The 14,782-nt window shown below is 41.2% G+C and overlaps 2 protein-coding genes and 1 long non-coding RNA gene across 3 annotated transcripts; 1 reads left to right on the forward strand and 2 right to left on the reverse strand.

Annotated features, from left to right (window-relative positions):
* Positions 1 to 721: 721 nt before the first annotated feature.
* Positions 722 to 5,974, reverse strand: rnasekb (ribonuclease, RNase K b). Its single transcript, XM_061056258.1, has 3 exons — positions 5,757 to 5,974; positions 3,628 to 3,710; positions 722 to 1,437 (listed from the first exon to the last, which is right to left on the reverse strand). Exons 1-3 carry the CDS (start codon positions 5,832 to 5,834, stop codon positions 1,293 to 1,295), a joined length of 306 nt encoding a protein of 101 aa, XP_060912241.1. The 5' UTR covers positions 5,835 to 5,974; the 3' UTR covers positions 722 to 1,292.
* An 83-nt stretch (positions 5,975 to 6,057) lies between these two features.
* Positions 6,058 to 10,923, forward strand: LOC132988676 (chromatin complexes subunit BAP18-like). The gene is made up of 5 exons (XM_061056248.1): positions 6,058 to 6,369; positions 6,882 to 6,976; positions 7,322 to 7,423; positions 7,884 to 8,215; positions 10,297 to 10,923. Exons 1-5 carry the CDS (start codon positions 6,349 to 6,351, stop codon positions 10,359 to 10,361), a joined length of 615 nt encoding a protein of 204 aa, XP_060912231.1. The 5' UTR covers positions 6,058 to 6,348; the 3' UTR covers positions 10,362 to 10,923.
* LOC132988687 (uncharacterized) lies at positions 9,085 to 10,076 on the reverse strand. Its single transcript, XR_009675845.1, has 2 exons — positions 9,729 to 10,076; positions 9,085 to 9,421 (listed from the first exon to the last, which is right to left on the reverse strand). It is a non-coding gene; the product is annotated as an uncharacterized LOC132988687 (long non-coding RNA).
* Positions 10,924 to 14,782: the final 3,859 nt, after the last annotated feature.

Below are 14,782 nucleotides of genomic sequence, written 5' to 3' on the forward strand. Positions count from 1 at the left end.
TGCATGTGTACATGTCCAACTGTGTGTGTATGTAGAGCTCCTGCTGTGTCGTACTGTCTCTTGCTTCCGCACTGCCATAAGGCGATGTGAATGCACAGACACCATTAACACACCGTTGTGGAATAATATGAATGTCTTACAAGCGTAATGACAGCGGAGCTTCTTTACAATGCTGGTGGGGAATTGTAATATGAGAGGGGATACTTACATAGATGACTATGCCTAAGTGGTTTCACCTATTTCAATCTTTAAAGGAGCAGTATGTAACTCTGACACCTAGTGTTTAAAATGGGTACTGCAGTCTAAATTCTAAACATTGTAGAGAGCTGTCTCCCCCCCCCCTCCTCTCTAGAGTCCATGCTCACACAGGTCACCATGTGGTGAACACTGAAGCTTCAGTGTTTATCCAGCTCTGCATCGGTCTGTAAACCTTTCTGTGTTCTAACCTCTCTCCATTTTTCAAAAGCATCTCCAATATTGATCCTAGTTTGAGCACGTTTCTGCTCGTGGAGCTTATTAGAAACATGCAGAGGCTTTTTAGGTCGAGTACAATCACTTCTATCTGAACCACTTCTCTTGCCCGCTTCCATCACTGCAACACCTGTTGGTTTGCCACCAATTTCAAATGTAACCCTATTTAATGTGTACTAATAGTTTGAATGTGCAGCATGGTGTTTTGTCATTTAATATTCTCCTGATTTTAGACAGATGAAGACGATGATGTTTTCACACACACTTTTGACTTTATTGCAAAGGTTATCCACAGTCATAGTTTTGCACTTTTATCCACAGTAGCATCGCAAACAGCCTGAACACATTTCACCTTCACATCAATCAGAGGAGGAGCTTCAATGTGAAACTGACGTCTTAGCGTGTTTGTTTGAGCAGAAGATAAAGATCAGAGATGAAACAGACTGAAGGAGTTGTCTCCAGAAAACTTCATCAAGGTGAATCCTGACTCAGAATCTGACGTTTGCTCGATTGATTGATTTCTTATTTTCCGTTTGTTAATTTAAATCTCAGCGCTCGGCTGCTTTCGTGGATAACCTGCTCAAAGGAATGATGTCACATTTCAGCAAACAACAACAACAACAACAACAAACATCAGAACAACAACAAAGACATTGAAGGGTTTGAACTTTAAAATAAATAATTCAGGTATTGGCCGACCCTTTGACCACATCCAACATTTAAAACACTCTCCAGCTGCTGATTGGTCCGCTTTAAAGGAAGTGGTGTGCCATGGAACGTGGGCAGGAAGTGACCTCCAGCGGCTGGCGGCGTCGGGTCGTTTATGTGACCATGTACTCCTGGCGTTTGTTCAGCCGCACCTGGCAGAGCGACACAGCGCCCACAGCCACGTAGATGGCGGCGGCGATGAAGCAGTTGATGCCGACCTGGTTGTAGAGACTGTAGATGTTCTGAGGAGGATTTTTACTGCGGAAAAGAAGAAGAAGAGATGAGTTCCTGCGACGCCACCTGCAGGCGGATTTTAAGTTCTGAGACTTTTAATTTTTTACCAACTATTTGACATTTTTGTAAACGTGACTTCTTTTTTCTTGTGGAGTACGACGAAGTGAGGTCAGAGGGTAATCCCGGTCTGTTGAGCCTGAAGTCTGAGTGTCACGAAGCTGGCTCTCTTTTAACCTGGCTATCACCATGGTAACCACCTCTTAGGGCTGTTGAAATCAATCATTTAATCGATGCATCGCGATGCAGACTAGAAGATTAATGCATCGAATCAGGGACAGGACGGAATCGATGCTGACGAGGGTTAGAAAAAAGCATCTGCCAACCGCTAAATGTGGTTGTTTTGCGCAGCATTGAGCGAGTTTGTTTTACCTATCGGCCACGGTGGTGTGTAATGAAAGTAACGTAGGCTAACAGAGGGATTTGTGACAGAGAACAACATAAATTGAGTCCCGGTCCTGTGCTTGCTGACTTTATGAGCAGAGTCAGCTGGTCCTGCAGGCTCAGACCACAGTGCTCCACTTGACTCGGTGTCTCTTTAGCCGACCGCAGCACGGGTTAGCATCTTCATTACAGCACACAAGGTGTGTTTAAACTGATGCCTCGCTGTCTTAAGTCCAGGATAACTAAATGAAGGGGGCTGTGATAAAGTGAGCGGCTGTAAACACAGTTGACTCCCGACACAGCATCATCGAGAATCACCATTAATAAGTGCACCTCCGCTAAAGCTGCGTTCGTTCGATGATAAACACTTTCTATTTCTGACAAGTTCTTCACAATAAAAGTCCCCGACCTATCTGTAGTTGAAGTGCTTTTAATGTGAAACATCCATATCAGGAAATGGGGTGTTTACAGCAGTAGCAACTTAACACAATTCGTCTGAAATAAAAAAGGACAGAAACAAAACTAACCCTGAACAAAGCTCACAGCTAAAGGCTACAACGTCCTGAGAATGAACACACAGAGACTTTAAAAACATCTTTCTCTCGTAATAAACTAAACACACAAAAATGTATTATTGTTACCTATACTGTAGGCTACCTCTATAATGTATTAATTTTAACTTACAATGTAAAGATATTGATAATGACATTGTTGTCTAAATCACTTTATAAATTATAAAAAAGTAGTTCATATTTATAAGACTGTTTGTCTCTGTTTATGAAAAAGTAGCCATGTAATATAGAAAATTGAGGATGAATCGTGATATCGAATCGTTGACTGGATAATCGTAATCGAATCAAATCTAATCGTGAGACCAGTGAAGATGCACAGCTCGAGCGACTCTACACTCATAACTAGTCAGTACCGGGTTTAAGTGCCCTCGTTTTATGAATGGTTACCTGGGAGCGTTCTCTGATCCTCGGCTGCAGGAAGACGTTTATGGAAACTTTTGGAATCTGAACTTTAACGTTTGTGATGTCACAGGACGAAGCGGTGCGGTCGCAGTAACACATCCTGTACGCAGCACACATTCATTATTCGCTCCGTCATCATCCGGAGGCTCTCTTCTCCGTTTGTCTCGGGTCAAATTCAGTCAAATTAAATCTGCTGATTGAGAACGATGAGGACGTTTGTTCATAATATCCTCAAAGTCAGCTTCACATGTCGAGTTTGACAACAGAGATGCAGATATTAAAACGGATTGGACTTTAGTCATCATCACGTATTAAGAAGTCAGCATAATTCATGTTCAGCTTCCTAACTTTCCATCATTTAGCAGAAATCAGGAGAGCAAACTGAGTGAATGACCTGTTAGCTTTAGACTGAGATCATTGACAATAAGGGACTAATAAACAGCCAGTATGCTACTAGTTAGCATGCTAATAAGCAGCTAGTTAACGGTGAATATTGTGACCTTCATTAAAAGTGTAACTGATGCGCGTTCAGAGCCTGCAGCAGAAAGATTACGTTCTTTGTGGTACCTGATATCTAACTGGAGCGCCAGACAGACTAAGAACAAACTGAGTACGATGAACTCGCTTCGTGGTGTTCCCCTCTGGACTGTGAGCACCGTCAGGATACAAAGCTCAATATAAAACAGCCCGAACATGCGCCGAGGTTTCCCCCAAAACTTTTTATCAGAGATTGAACTTGAAACTCTTCGTTGGTTTCATTTGTTTAGAAGATGAATATCAGACGGATTAAACGACTCACTCTCCACGAATGTCCTCCTCGGTGAACGGGACGTCCTCGATCAACACGGCCGACTTGGCGCTGAAGAAGATTCCCAGCATCGCCTGCAAGAACAGAGAGGCTCAACATGAGGCTTGGGGACAGAGAGGAGGACACACAGCTGAAATGTGACTAACAGTTTAAATCATTAATTAGATTCCAGTGTTTCCCCTAGGTTGGAGTTGTAGCAGCGATGGTGAAGTAGAACAATGTTAACGTTGCGTGCAATTTTTTAAAGAGTTATTAACAGAGCCGGGAGGAGTCAGAAATTTACCAAAGAAAATGAATAATTTATTTAAAAATTCGAGTCAGAAGCACAATTTAGTAACAATGTTAGTTTCTAAGGACATAAACTGGAGCCCAGCAGCGGAGGTCATATTTCAGCAGCTGTGCACCTCCGCTGCTCGATGCATAATGGGGAAACACTGGATTCATACTGTGGTCAAATCCATCCGAGCAGATGGTTACCTGCCTCATACATACATACCCACATTCATCAGAAAGGCGATTCAAACAAGTGAAGTGAAGGCGATTCAAACAAACCTTTTCAAAATGTTTCACATAAATCATCAGACTGATCTCTGATGAACACCGCAGATTCTAATTGTTGATATATCAGCTGAAGACATTTTTCAATCAAGTGCTAGGCGCTGCGCTTTTACTCCAGGCGCCCGCTTTCTGTTGCGAACGCTCTCTGCTCATTAGAACAATTTAAAAAAGACATTGGCGCTCAGAAAAAAACACCATATGTACATGGGGCCTTACCCAAAATCTACTATTCAGACGATTTTTACTTATAAATGTCTGTTACCTACGTAGCGCCCGAAGGCTAGAAAAAATAAAATCAATGTGGACAGTTTCCTGAACTACGCCCAAAGTCGGGCTGTCAACTTTTCAATAAAATAACTTTGAACAAAGTTAGAATAAGACGCGTTACTGTTCATTCACAATATCACCTGCTGACGAGAACACCAGTTAAGAGCCAACAAACATTCCTGGTTCACGGGAATATTTGCTAGCCAGCTTGGAGAGTTGCGGGTTTGTAGCGGCTAAGCCTGGACGATATGACAAAAAATGTTATCACGATAAAAAATGTAATGTCAGTCGATATCGTTATCATTTTATCGCCCAGGCCTAGTAGCGGTCTCTCCACCAAAGCAGCGTTTTCTTGATTTGACTCTCTGTAGTTCAGGGTCACTCTGAGTAACAACCTGACCTCATCATCCGTCCACACAAACGTTTGTGTGTTAGTCATGTTTGTGTGTTTACACCTCACCACGCTGAAGGAGGAAGAGTATTACATTCACATGTTGTTTCATTAGAAAGTCACACTGCCAACTACTGGCCTTGCATGTGTACTGCAGTGTTAATGGTTGTTTTTGTGGATCGATGTGCACGGCGGTTCTCATTAAAACATTATTGTCAGAATGCAGAACTTTTTTTTAGAAAAAAGAAATTGACCCTGATTTATCCGGGATCGTCGTCGTGCAAACGCAACCTTAGAAAGGAGATAAAAGATTCTTTGTGTGATGTTTCAGTTTTTCTGACTAACACAGCTGTCGTTGGAAAATCTGACTTCCTTAAAATCACATAAGTATAAAAATAGAAAGCACGAGTCCTTTTCAAAGTTCCTCAATTAAAATTAGCGATTGACAAGTTGCAAATGTGTTTGCACAATTCAGACAGTACGCAAGTTTACCTGCAATGTTAAGTTATTCAAAGAAATACCAAATAATGATCTAGGACTTTTTGTTGCCATGGTTTCTAAAGAGGTTTCAATATTGATCGATTTGAACTAGAATCGAAGAATCGCGATACTCTAAGTAACACAGGCACCAGATATTTAGCTCTGTGTTGATTAGCAGAGCAGTAACATTATAAAGCCCGTAGGTTAAACTGGGCCTGCTTGGTCTCCGTCTAATTACTGAAACAGACTTTATGATTAATACTGAGGGCTCGTGATGGCAAACACCTGAATTCAATTGAATCCGCTTTAAGGAGAGAAGACATATTTGGTGTTTCGTTAAACCGTGATAGTCCAGGTGAATGGTTCTCCATCTAAAACATCATGATTCCAGGAAATAGCCCACACCCGCTGCCATTTGTCTTACCAGCATTATGACTCCCCAGATGCTGATCACGATCCCGCACGCGGCCATCTTCGGCCCGCAGAACAGAAGCGACGGCATGTCGGTGTCCGCGGTGTGATCGATTAATCAGAGAGTTTATTTTATTTTGATTCAACAAACCGAGAAGTGTTCCATCGAAGGACGACAGAGCCCCGCAGTCAGCTGATCCTCATCACTCGGCTTAAGTCGATAGAATTCGGTAACTGTCGTGCCACGCAGCGCAGCGGCCAATCAAACGTTCAGAATGACACGCCCCGCCCTTTCCTGTGAGACTGACCAATGGCGTTGAAGTCTCAAAGTAGCGCAACATTTCCTTTATCCCGTCTGCCTTTGTTGTCCAATATTTGTATATATTTTATTAAATATGTAACTAAAATGTATTCCGCGTTGATTTAAAGTGTCTATTCGGACGTTAATATCCTAAAGTTTCGTTTTTGTTTGTTTGAAATCTCCCGCTAACGACACCGAGCTACAAGGAGCTAACTTTAGCTAGCAGCTAGCTTCGTGTGTTTTCGTTTTGTTGTTTTGATCGAAGAGAAAGTTGAAAGAAGATAAACTCGACTTCTACACCGCGATGACTTCAGCCTCTGCAAAGGTAAGTCACCTGGGAAACAGAAGAGTCACCTATGAGAGAACAAGCGAGCAGAGAGCTGCACGCAGAACCTCATTCAGAAAACATAATTTAACTCCTCATCCAGTGTCCTACTCTCATCTTTACAGAAAAGTGTTTTACATTGTTGTATTCTGCATCAGTTCAGTCTACTTGTAGAATCGGTATGTAGTTAAAATCTATTCAATCAGCTTGATTGGCCTGAATGTGACAATATTGCCAAAGCATATCATAACAAATAATTATATTAATTTAGAATAATCTTTAATAATTCAATAGAACCAATAATAAAGATCAATAATTATATTACAACAAGAGTAATGATCGTACATTCTCGTGAAGCATCAGTGGCCTCATGTTTAAAATAAGTTTCAGACAGTTTCCAACCCCTGGACGAACAGACACTGATTATGTTATTTAAAAACATCATTCAGCTGTGAGGTTCCTGTTGGCTCTTTTGAACCTAACCTTCACTCTCTCTCTCCTGTTCTCCGCAGGTGGGCGAGATTTTCTCTGCAGCCGGAGCTGCTTTCACTAAACTGGGAGAGCTGACCATGCAGCTGCACCCGGTGTCCGACTCCAGCCCTGCAGGGTGAGACACACACACACACACACACACACACACACACACACACACACCTCTTGTACTCACATCCTCCTCGCTCCGCGTCTTGTCGGGAAAAACATTTTCTCAAAATGTAAACATATAATAAACAACATCAGAGCAATGTCGGTCATACAGCGACCGTCGTCAACAAACCGTTGTCATAGACAGGACAGACGTGCAGGGCTTTTGTTCTCTCCGTAGCTCACAGCCAGGTGGACACGGGGCTTTACTTCTGTTTTAATTGTTGAATTTATTGTGATGAAATCTTACACTAAGGAAGGTCTTATCATAAGTGTTTAAATGTGTGTGTGTGTGTGTGTGTGTCCTCAGAGCGAAGTGGACAGAGACGGAGATCGAGATGCTGCGTTTGGCGGTGCGTCGCTTTGGAGACGACCTGAACAACATCAGCACGGTGATCAAAGAGAGAACTGTGTACGTCCTCGCCTCGGGTTCAGCTCCTTTCAAAACATGTCTCTACGTGTTTTCATGTTTAAGATGTTTTTTATTTTTACTCCTACAAAACTAAAAGAACAAAGACCACAGCTGTCTTCAACATGTCTGCTGACCATGTTTCATCTGATGTCCTCTTAAACATTTATTATCTTTTCTAACCCAAAACGTCCGGTCGAATATTTAACATTTAGGTTTTAATGTTGTCAGAAGTTCTCATTGACTTCACTTCCGACCTTTTTATTGGCTGGGATCAGTTGCTAGGCAACAAGCAAAGACTCCACACAGTAACTGGTCCTGAACAAAAACTGTCAAACGGTAAATTGTTGTGTGGCCTTCAAATGAACTCAGGATTTTGTTAGCTTTGCCCATGCTAGCTGTTTCCCTCTGTTTCCAGTCATTATGCTAAGCTAAGCTAACGTCTCTGTGTTTCCGCCCGCAGCGCTCAGATAAAGAGCACGGTGAAGAGGAAGCTGTACGAGGACAGCAGAGTCCCCATCTCTGAGTCCCCAAAGAAGACGGTCAAGAAAACCTCCGTCTCCATGACAACGGCTCCACCCCCGGCTACCCCGGCAATGATCGCTGGGCCAACCTCGCAGGTCGTAGTGGCAACAGGCATGCAGAGCAGCCCCTCCATGGCCCCGCCCATAAAGAAACAGAAGACGGCGGACGTGACGCTGAGCGCGCTAAACGATTCAGACGTGAACAGCGACCTGGTGGACATCGAGGGGCTCGGAGACGGATCAAACAGCAAGAAGCTCAACTTTGACCAAGGTCAGTGTGTCCTCGAGATTCCTCGCTTTGAAACAAGACGCAAGAGTGGCGATTAATCGTGATCATCAAATCGATTTGAATCGTCCACATTCCTGTGAGAAATCGTTACATCATCGAAAAAAGATCAAATAAAACCGTTGAACGGTGACGGAGATGAAATGGTTAAAAAAGTAACATCACACATCAAACTGAATGTTGCACCAGCAGAGCTCAACACTGAGCGCCCACTTTACCGTCTGCTCTGGTTCTGGAATTTAATTCCCCCGTTCAGATCCTCCGTTGACATTTTACAAAATCCTTATATCAAGAGATTGAAGCCAGTAACCATGACAACCAGCTTCACCAATACTCATGACTATAGTATGTTTGATTCAGCGTTAAAAAACAGAGAAGAAGGGCAAAGGGACAAGACTGTGTACATGTTTTTGTTCTGGAGTCAAGGAACTACCCATCCCACAATGCATTGCGAATGATCCATCTTCTTAAATGTGACTGTAGTCGTTATCGTGTTTATACTCTTAATACACGTGTTGTAATGTCTTGTAGAAACATTGCCATGGTATCAGCGAGCTCCACCAATCAGAGACGTTGCTGTGACACTCTATGATTGTGGGTAGTGTAGTTCTTTCCCCGACATCGTGAATAAACCGTGTTTCTGTTTAAGCGAGGTTGATATCAGACGATCTTGTGTCTCCTACAGGAGCATCAACCATCGTTTCACCCTCAGGTAGCTCGTGGTCAGTCTACCTCGGATAGTTATGACATCATCGCTAATACCGTATTGGTCCGAATATAAGACGACCCTGATTATAAGACGACCCCCGTTTTTCAACACTCACATTTAGAAAAAAAGATTTGCAGACCAGATCTTGTTTTTATAAAGAACTTTTTTTAAAGAACTTAATTTTATTTGAAAATAACAATATTAAAAACACATTGAATGAAACCTGTTGTATTAATAATTATAATAATAATTAACATACCGTATTTATCGGTATAGGCCTACAGCACTTTTCAAAACAAAGTGTTTCACAAGGGCGAACTATGTACCGTATGATTCAAAATTAAAATCGATTAACAATCAAGCAATATTATCAACATGTTTTTAACATTTTTAAATAACAGGAAATACAGGCAACATTTTTAATTAAACTACCGCTAAACTAAAACTCGCCAAACTTCTCCTCCGATGTCTCCTCTCTATTCCTCACACACACACTCTGCCCCGCTGTGTTCGCTCTCATCGCTCCCCAATATTAAAAACACATTGAATTAAACACCTGTTGTTGTAATAATGATAACAATAATAAACGTAGGCCTCTTTATCGTTATATGCTACGGCACTTTTCAAAACAAAGTTTTTCACAAGGTCAAAATATGTACAGTATGATTCAAAATTAAAATCAAGCAATATTATCAACATTTTTAAATAACAGAGAAAATACAGGCCACATCTTTAACTAAACTAAAGCTCGCCAAACTTCTTCTCCGATGTCTCCTATTCATCACACACGTCCTCCGCCCCGCTGTGTTCGCTCTCGCTGTCATCACTCCCCTGCTCCTCCCAGAGCGCGTCATGTGTATTGACATTTAAAGGGACAGGCGAACAATTAGAGCTGCGCTCTGAATACTAGACCCCGAATATAAGACGACCCGACTTTTTCGGACCTATTTCGATGGGGAAAAAGGCCGTCTTATATTCGGACCAATACGGTAATTAAATCCACTATAGAGGAAACAAACAGGACTTTTACTTCTGGAACCAAACTGTTGAGCTCTATTCAAACAAACATGAATCTGATTGGCCGACACTCATCTGCTCATCCTGTATCATTTTCTCGCTGCTCGTTTATTTTCTCATTTCTCACTTTGTGAAACATCTTTGTAATCTCTCAGAAGTTATTTTGACACTTGGAACATAAAAACATTTCAAATTCAGTCAAAAGAAAACATTTACTCAAATCACAGAAACAGGAGATCGTGTTAATCTCGCAGTATCGTTAAGTATGTTTACATTTTGAAGACTGTCGACCCCTTTCAGTTTGACCTTTGAATCTAAAATGTTTTTTTTTTTTCCTCAGAGAGTCTGAACCTCGACTCCAGCCTCATCATGAACTCTAGTGACCTCCCACTGCTCTCCCGCTGACCTCTCCACATCTAGTCACAAAAACAACACGTTCTTTATTATTTTAAACACGTTTATGTTTCGCCTGTTACCTGACGCCCACCTGTCGATAATTTAGAAACAAACAGGAAATAATTTTTATTTTAAGTTGAATCCCTTTTAAACTGTCAGGAGTCACATTTCAAACGTTTTTTATTTTAAAGACTCTTTGACGGAGGAGCTGCAGGTTCATTTTTCTATGTGAAGAAGAATCATGTTTCATCAGAGACGAACAAAAACATCCAGAACTAAACGTTTGGAAGAAAGGAGGAGCTGCAGATGAGCTATCGAGGAAGTGTTTCTCCACTTGGACTCTCAACATCATGTCAGCCTGACGCTCCTGAACATGTCACTCAAGAGTCATGATGTTCTGAATCAGCTGCTCTGTAGTTCTGTGATTGGTAGTTGGATCCTCGGCCTGCTGGTTCGAGTCCCAACGAGTGTAACGTCACGTCTTTCTGATGCTTTGTGATCATAATCGAGCTGCAGAGTTTGGATTTGAACATTTTATCGTCCAGTGAGAGTAAAAAAAAAACTGAAAACACTTCATGTCGTCTTTTCTTGTTTGTTTAAAGGTTTATTTTTATTGAGGAGACATGCAGGAAAGGAGCTACAGGTCGGACCCGGGCCGCCCACTTTGAGGACTAAGTCCTCTGTACATGGGGGATGGAACTAATCACTCAGCCACCGGCGGCAACGTGTGTTTGGTTTTTAAACCTGTCATTAGTGTTGTAGTCAAGATCACACTAACCAGGACCCAGACGAACCCGCGACCAGAGTGCTCCGAGACCAAGATCATGAATATCACTGAAAAATCATCGTCTTGTGTTCAGGGGGCGTGTCACTCACTTAACCGTAACCCCGGGAAGGTTGCTTCCGTAACCGGGGGATAAAAATCCTATAAATGACTTGAAGTTGTTTGTTCTTTTAAAAAGAGGAGTTTTCCTTTTGACTTGTAAAAATAGCCAATCAGTGGAGGTCTTGATTTAAAATCTCGCCGACTAAAATCTTAGTCTCGAGACAAAGACTGGTCTCGGTACAGTTGATGAAATCTGTTCGGTTCTTTGCTGCCCTCCGGTGGCAGAAAGACAAAACTGTATGAAACAGTTTTGTCTCTGATGTCATTTAATCTGTCATAAAAAAACAAACACCTGATTGATTAAATTTAGCTGAAGCTGAAATATGAATCTCTGGCTGATTAAAGTTTAAAAAACAAAATGATGAATAATTATTTAAATGTTAAATTAACAAACATTTTGACGGTAAACGGGAAGTAACCGAGACTTCTGTTGATTAATTAAAGTGTTTTTTAAACTTTTAGTCAGCAGTTTTTAAAACTGTTTAAACACTGAAAAATAATAAGGGTTTAAATCTTTACATTTTTTTACTTTCTGATTTAATCTCCTGAGTATTTTGTACTTTCCATTTTAATTTTTTTGCTTACATTTTACCATCTGTGTTTTTTGGTCAAAATCCCAGAAAATACTCATTTAAAAAGTTTATATAGTGAACGTAAAATCGTTCATTTAGTTTTCAGTCGTGGAAGCGTCCCTCTCCCCAGAAACTTCTTCCAGCTCCTCCTGAGGGACTCCAAGGTGTTCCCAGGTGGGATCGAGCGAGCTCTGGGTCTACCCCGGGGTCTCCTCCCAGTTTGCCAGGAAGACCTCCTGAGGGAGGGGGGGCAGGAGGATCTCCTTCCCTCCTCACCTGGAGGAAATAATCAACCATTTTCCGGCAGAGAACGACGGCCTTGGAGTTGGAGGTGACAGAAGAAATAAACCCATGAAAAGTCAACGCTACAAAGCAAAGACGTTGACCTTCAGTTTGTGATCAGAGGAGAAAGAAGGAAGACGTTTGTGTTTCTGATACAGGTTTTCTTTTATTGATCGTTTTCATAAACAATGATATATTTAAAGATGAACAGACTAAAAACTAAAACGTCTTTTTCTTTTTATAGCCGCGAGGGAATGAACGCTCGAATATAGACTTTTTATTTTACACTTGCATAAAAATACATCATCTCATTTCTTTAATGTCGAGAATTTGTCCAAAAGAAAAAGAAAGAAAGAAACTATTTACAGTCTGAAAATACTTGTGTGAATGTTTGTGTACATGTGCTTTTAGTTCCCTTTTTTTAAACTCTAGAAGCCCTTTATTTTTAAATCCAACGTCACTCTGGAAAAACGTTAAAACTCGTCAGACCCAAAATCTGACCAGGAGAAAAGGTCGGCTGGTTTCTAAATTTTAATAATGCAGCAGATAATAAACGCTTCTGCACGTGTCCACAGCGCCTTGTAGTTCAGCGTTCTCAGCCCCCATTGCCCTGAGTGCTTAAACGACATGCTTGTCAATGTCACGTCATCCTCATCGACCAATCAGAATGAAGAAGGGGCGGGACTTCTGATATAGCTTTGTCATCAACAATGGCAGAGGAGACACTAGTCTGACTTGTTTTCTTGGTGATACTTCCTTGAATCAAAGCAATAATTTAAAATTGACAAACGCCAGGGAGCATGTCCAAAGGGGCGGCACGGTCCCCCCTAGAATTCTGATTTGCCGTCCCAGGTGCCACCCTAAGAATCCTAAACTGTGATTTACTATTTGCCCTGTCAGAGGCGGGACTTATGTTTAAACCGCCTATTAGGGTACAGATGTGCGGTTTTACAGATTTTCAAACTTCTGTCTCATGACCACGAACAGAAAAACAGCGAGAGAGAGAGAGAAGCCCCCTTTACCGTCACAGCAACTAAAACCTTTACGAACACTCGTTCAAAGATCTCTGACATCACGTGGAGAAAATACAACAGAACTTAAAACTTAAAAATGTTCAGAACAGGGAAGCTATAGCGTAACGTGAAGCGAGCTATAACGTAACGTGAAGAAAGCTTTAACGTAAAGCAAAGTGAGGAAAGCTTAAATGTGACGTGAATGGAAGAAAGCGCTATAACGTTAAATTAACGAACATTTTTACCAAACGTGACGTAAGGTGGCGTCTGAAAACACGTTCATGACGAAAAGATTAAAACAAAGGCGGCTGAAAGTGTCGACAGCAAAAATTTCTAAAGAATACATTTTATAAATCAAATATATTTATTCTAATATTTCGTGGTAATCAGAGATGTTTCCAAATTTTAAACTTTGTTGTGAATCTAGTAAAAAATAAAACAATATCGAGTTTGATACCACGGCAACAAGAACAGAAGTCCGACCGCCGGGTCGTTCCTTGTTTTTGTAAACTTCTAGACATTTTAAATTTCGGTTGATTGAAACGTTGCCAAACAATTTGTGCAACTTCGACTGTTCAGGAGTTTGTCCTCACACTCATTTTATGAAAGGAACAAAACATTTTAAAGTTCAGGTTCCTTTCAATAATCAATGCTTTTAAACTCGTGGTATCAAAGTATCGATCATTTTGACAACGGGGAATGAGAAAAAACCACAAATAAAAAGTTTTGTACAATGCAGCCGTTGGAGCATCGGTGTTAAAAAAATAAATTTGCATTTTGCTGAAGATTTTTTTGGCTTAAAAACATTCTTTCTTTGAAGCAGAAAATTTGTGCAAACTGATCACGTTTAAATCCAGCGATATAAAGAAAGTCTTCTCTCTTCATATTTAAAACAGTTTGTGATGCGACTGTGCAAAGTTCAACACGATAACATAAAATAAAATAGTCTCAAAGCTAGAGTTTGTACGGATGTTTGATTTGGCAGCGTGTCGTTGTTACCTCTGAGGAAAGTCTGTCCTGTTTCTGACCATTTAAAGTCAGGAAATTCTTCAAAAATAAGAATAAAATACTGTTTTAAAATCTTGAAAGGTCACATATTCTGTAAAATACACTTCACCATGTTTCTCTAACACTAATATGTGTCTCTAGTCTGTCTACAAACCCCAATGATGAGAAAAGTTCATCCTCTCCATCTTTAGCCTGCTCCACTTTTCAGAAAATGTGTACTCAAACAGGCCGAGATTTTCCCTTCATGACATCACAAAGGGCAGTAACTCCTCCCCCAGGTGGGTGACACTCCCACAGCTAGGTGTTTGTTCTGCCTTCTCACCGTAAACAATAGGACATGGAGCGAGAAAGCCCGAGACACCCGAGCCCTTCCAGAGAGGGGGCGTGGTCAGACACAGCTCATTTACATATTTAAAGGTACAGACACAGAAACAGCCTGTTCTGAGCAGGGCTGAAATAGAGGGGTTTATAGACATGATCAAATACAGGATCAGAGTGGATTTAGAACAAGAAACTTCACACACATGTTTTGAGGAGCTCTGAGACTTATTTAAACTGGTTGAAGAGGAGGAGGATATGTGACCTTTAAAGCTAAATTCTCAGCGGGAACCTTTCTTCAGAACAGGATAGACTCGTAGAGACGGTAACAAGTCAAGAAATAAAGCAAGA

This window comes from Labrus mixtus, chromosome 14 (assembly GCF_963584025.1).
Source record: "Labrus mixtus chromosome 14, fLabMix1.1, whole genome shotgun sequence".
NCBI classification, from domain to species: Eukaryota; Metazoa; Chordata; class Actinopteri; order Labriformes; family Labridae; genus Labrus; species Labrus mixtus.

Coding starts and splice junctions, on each gene's coding strand:
- rnasekb (XM_061056258.1), bottom strand. CDS start 5,834: ATGCCGTCGCTTCTGTTCTGCGGGCCGAAGATGGCCGCGTGCGGGATC. Junction 3,711..5,756: donor TCTGGGGAGTCATAATGCTG/GTAAGACAAATG, acceptor CTGTTCTTGCAG/GCGATGCTGGGAATCTTCTT. Junction 1,438..3,627: donor GAGGAGGACATTCGTGGAGA/GTGAGTCGTTTA, acceptor TCTTTTCCGCAG/TAAAAATCCTCCTCAGAACA.
- LOC132988676 (XM_061056248.1), top strand. CDS start 6,349: ATGACTTCAGCCTCTGCAAAG. Junction 6,370..6,881: donor TGACTTCAGCCTCTGCAAAG/GTAAGTCACCTG, acceptor TGTTCTCCGCAG/GTGGGCGAGATTTTCTCTGC. Junction 7,424..7,883: donor GTGATCAAAGAGAGAACTGT/GTACGTCCTCGC, acceptor TTCCGCCCGCAG/CGCTCAGATAAAGAGCACGG.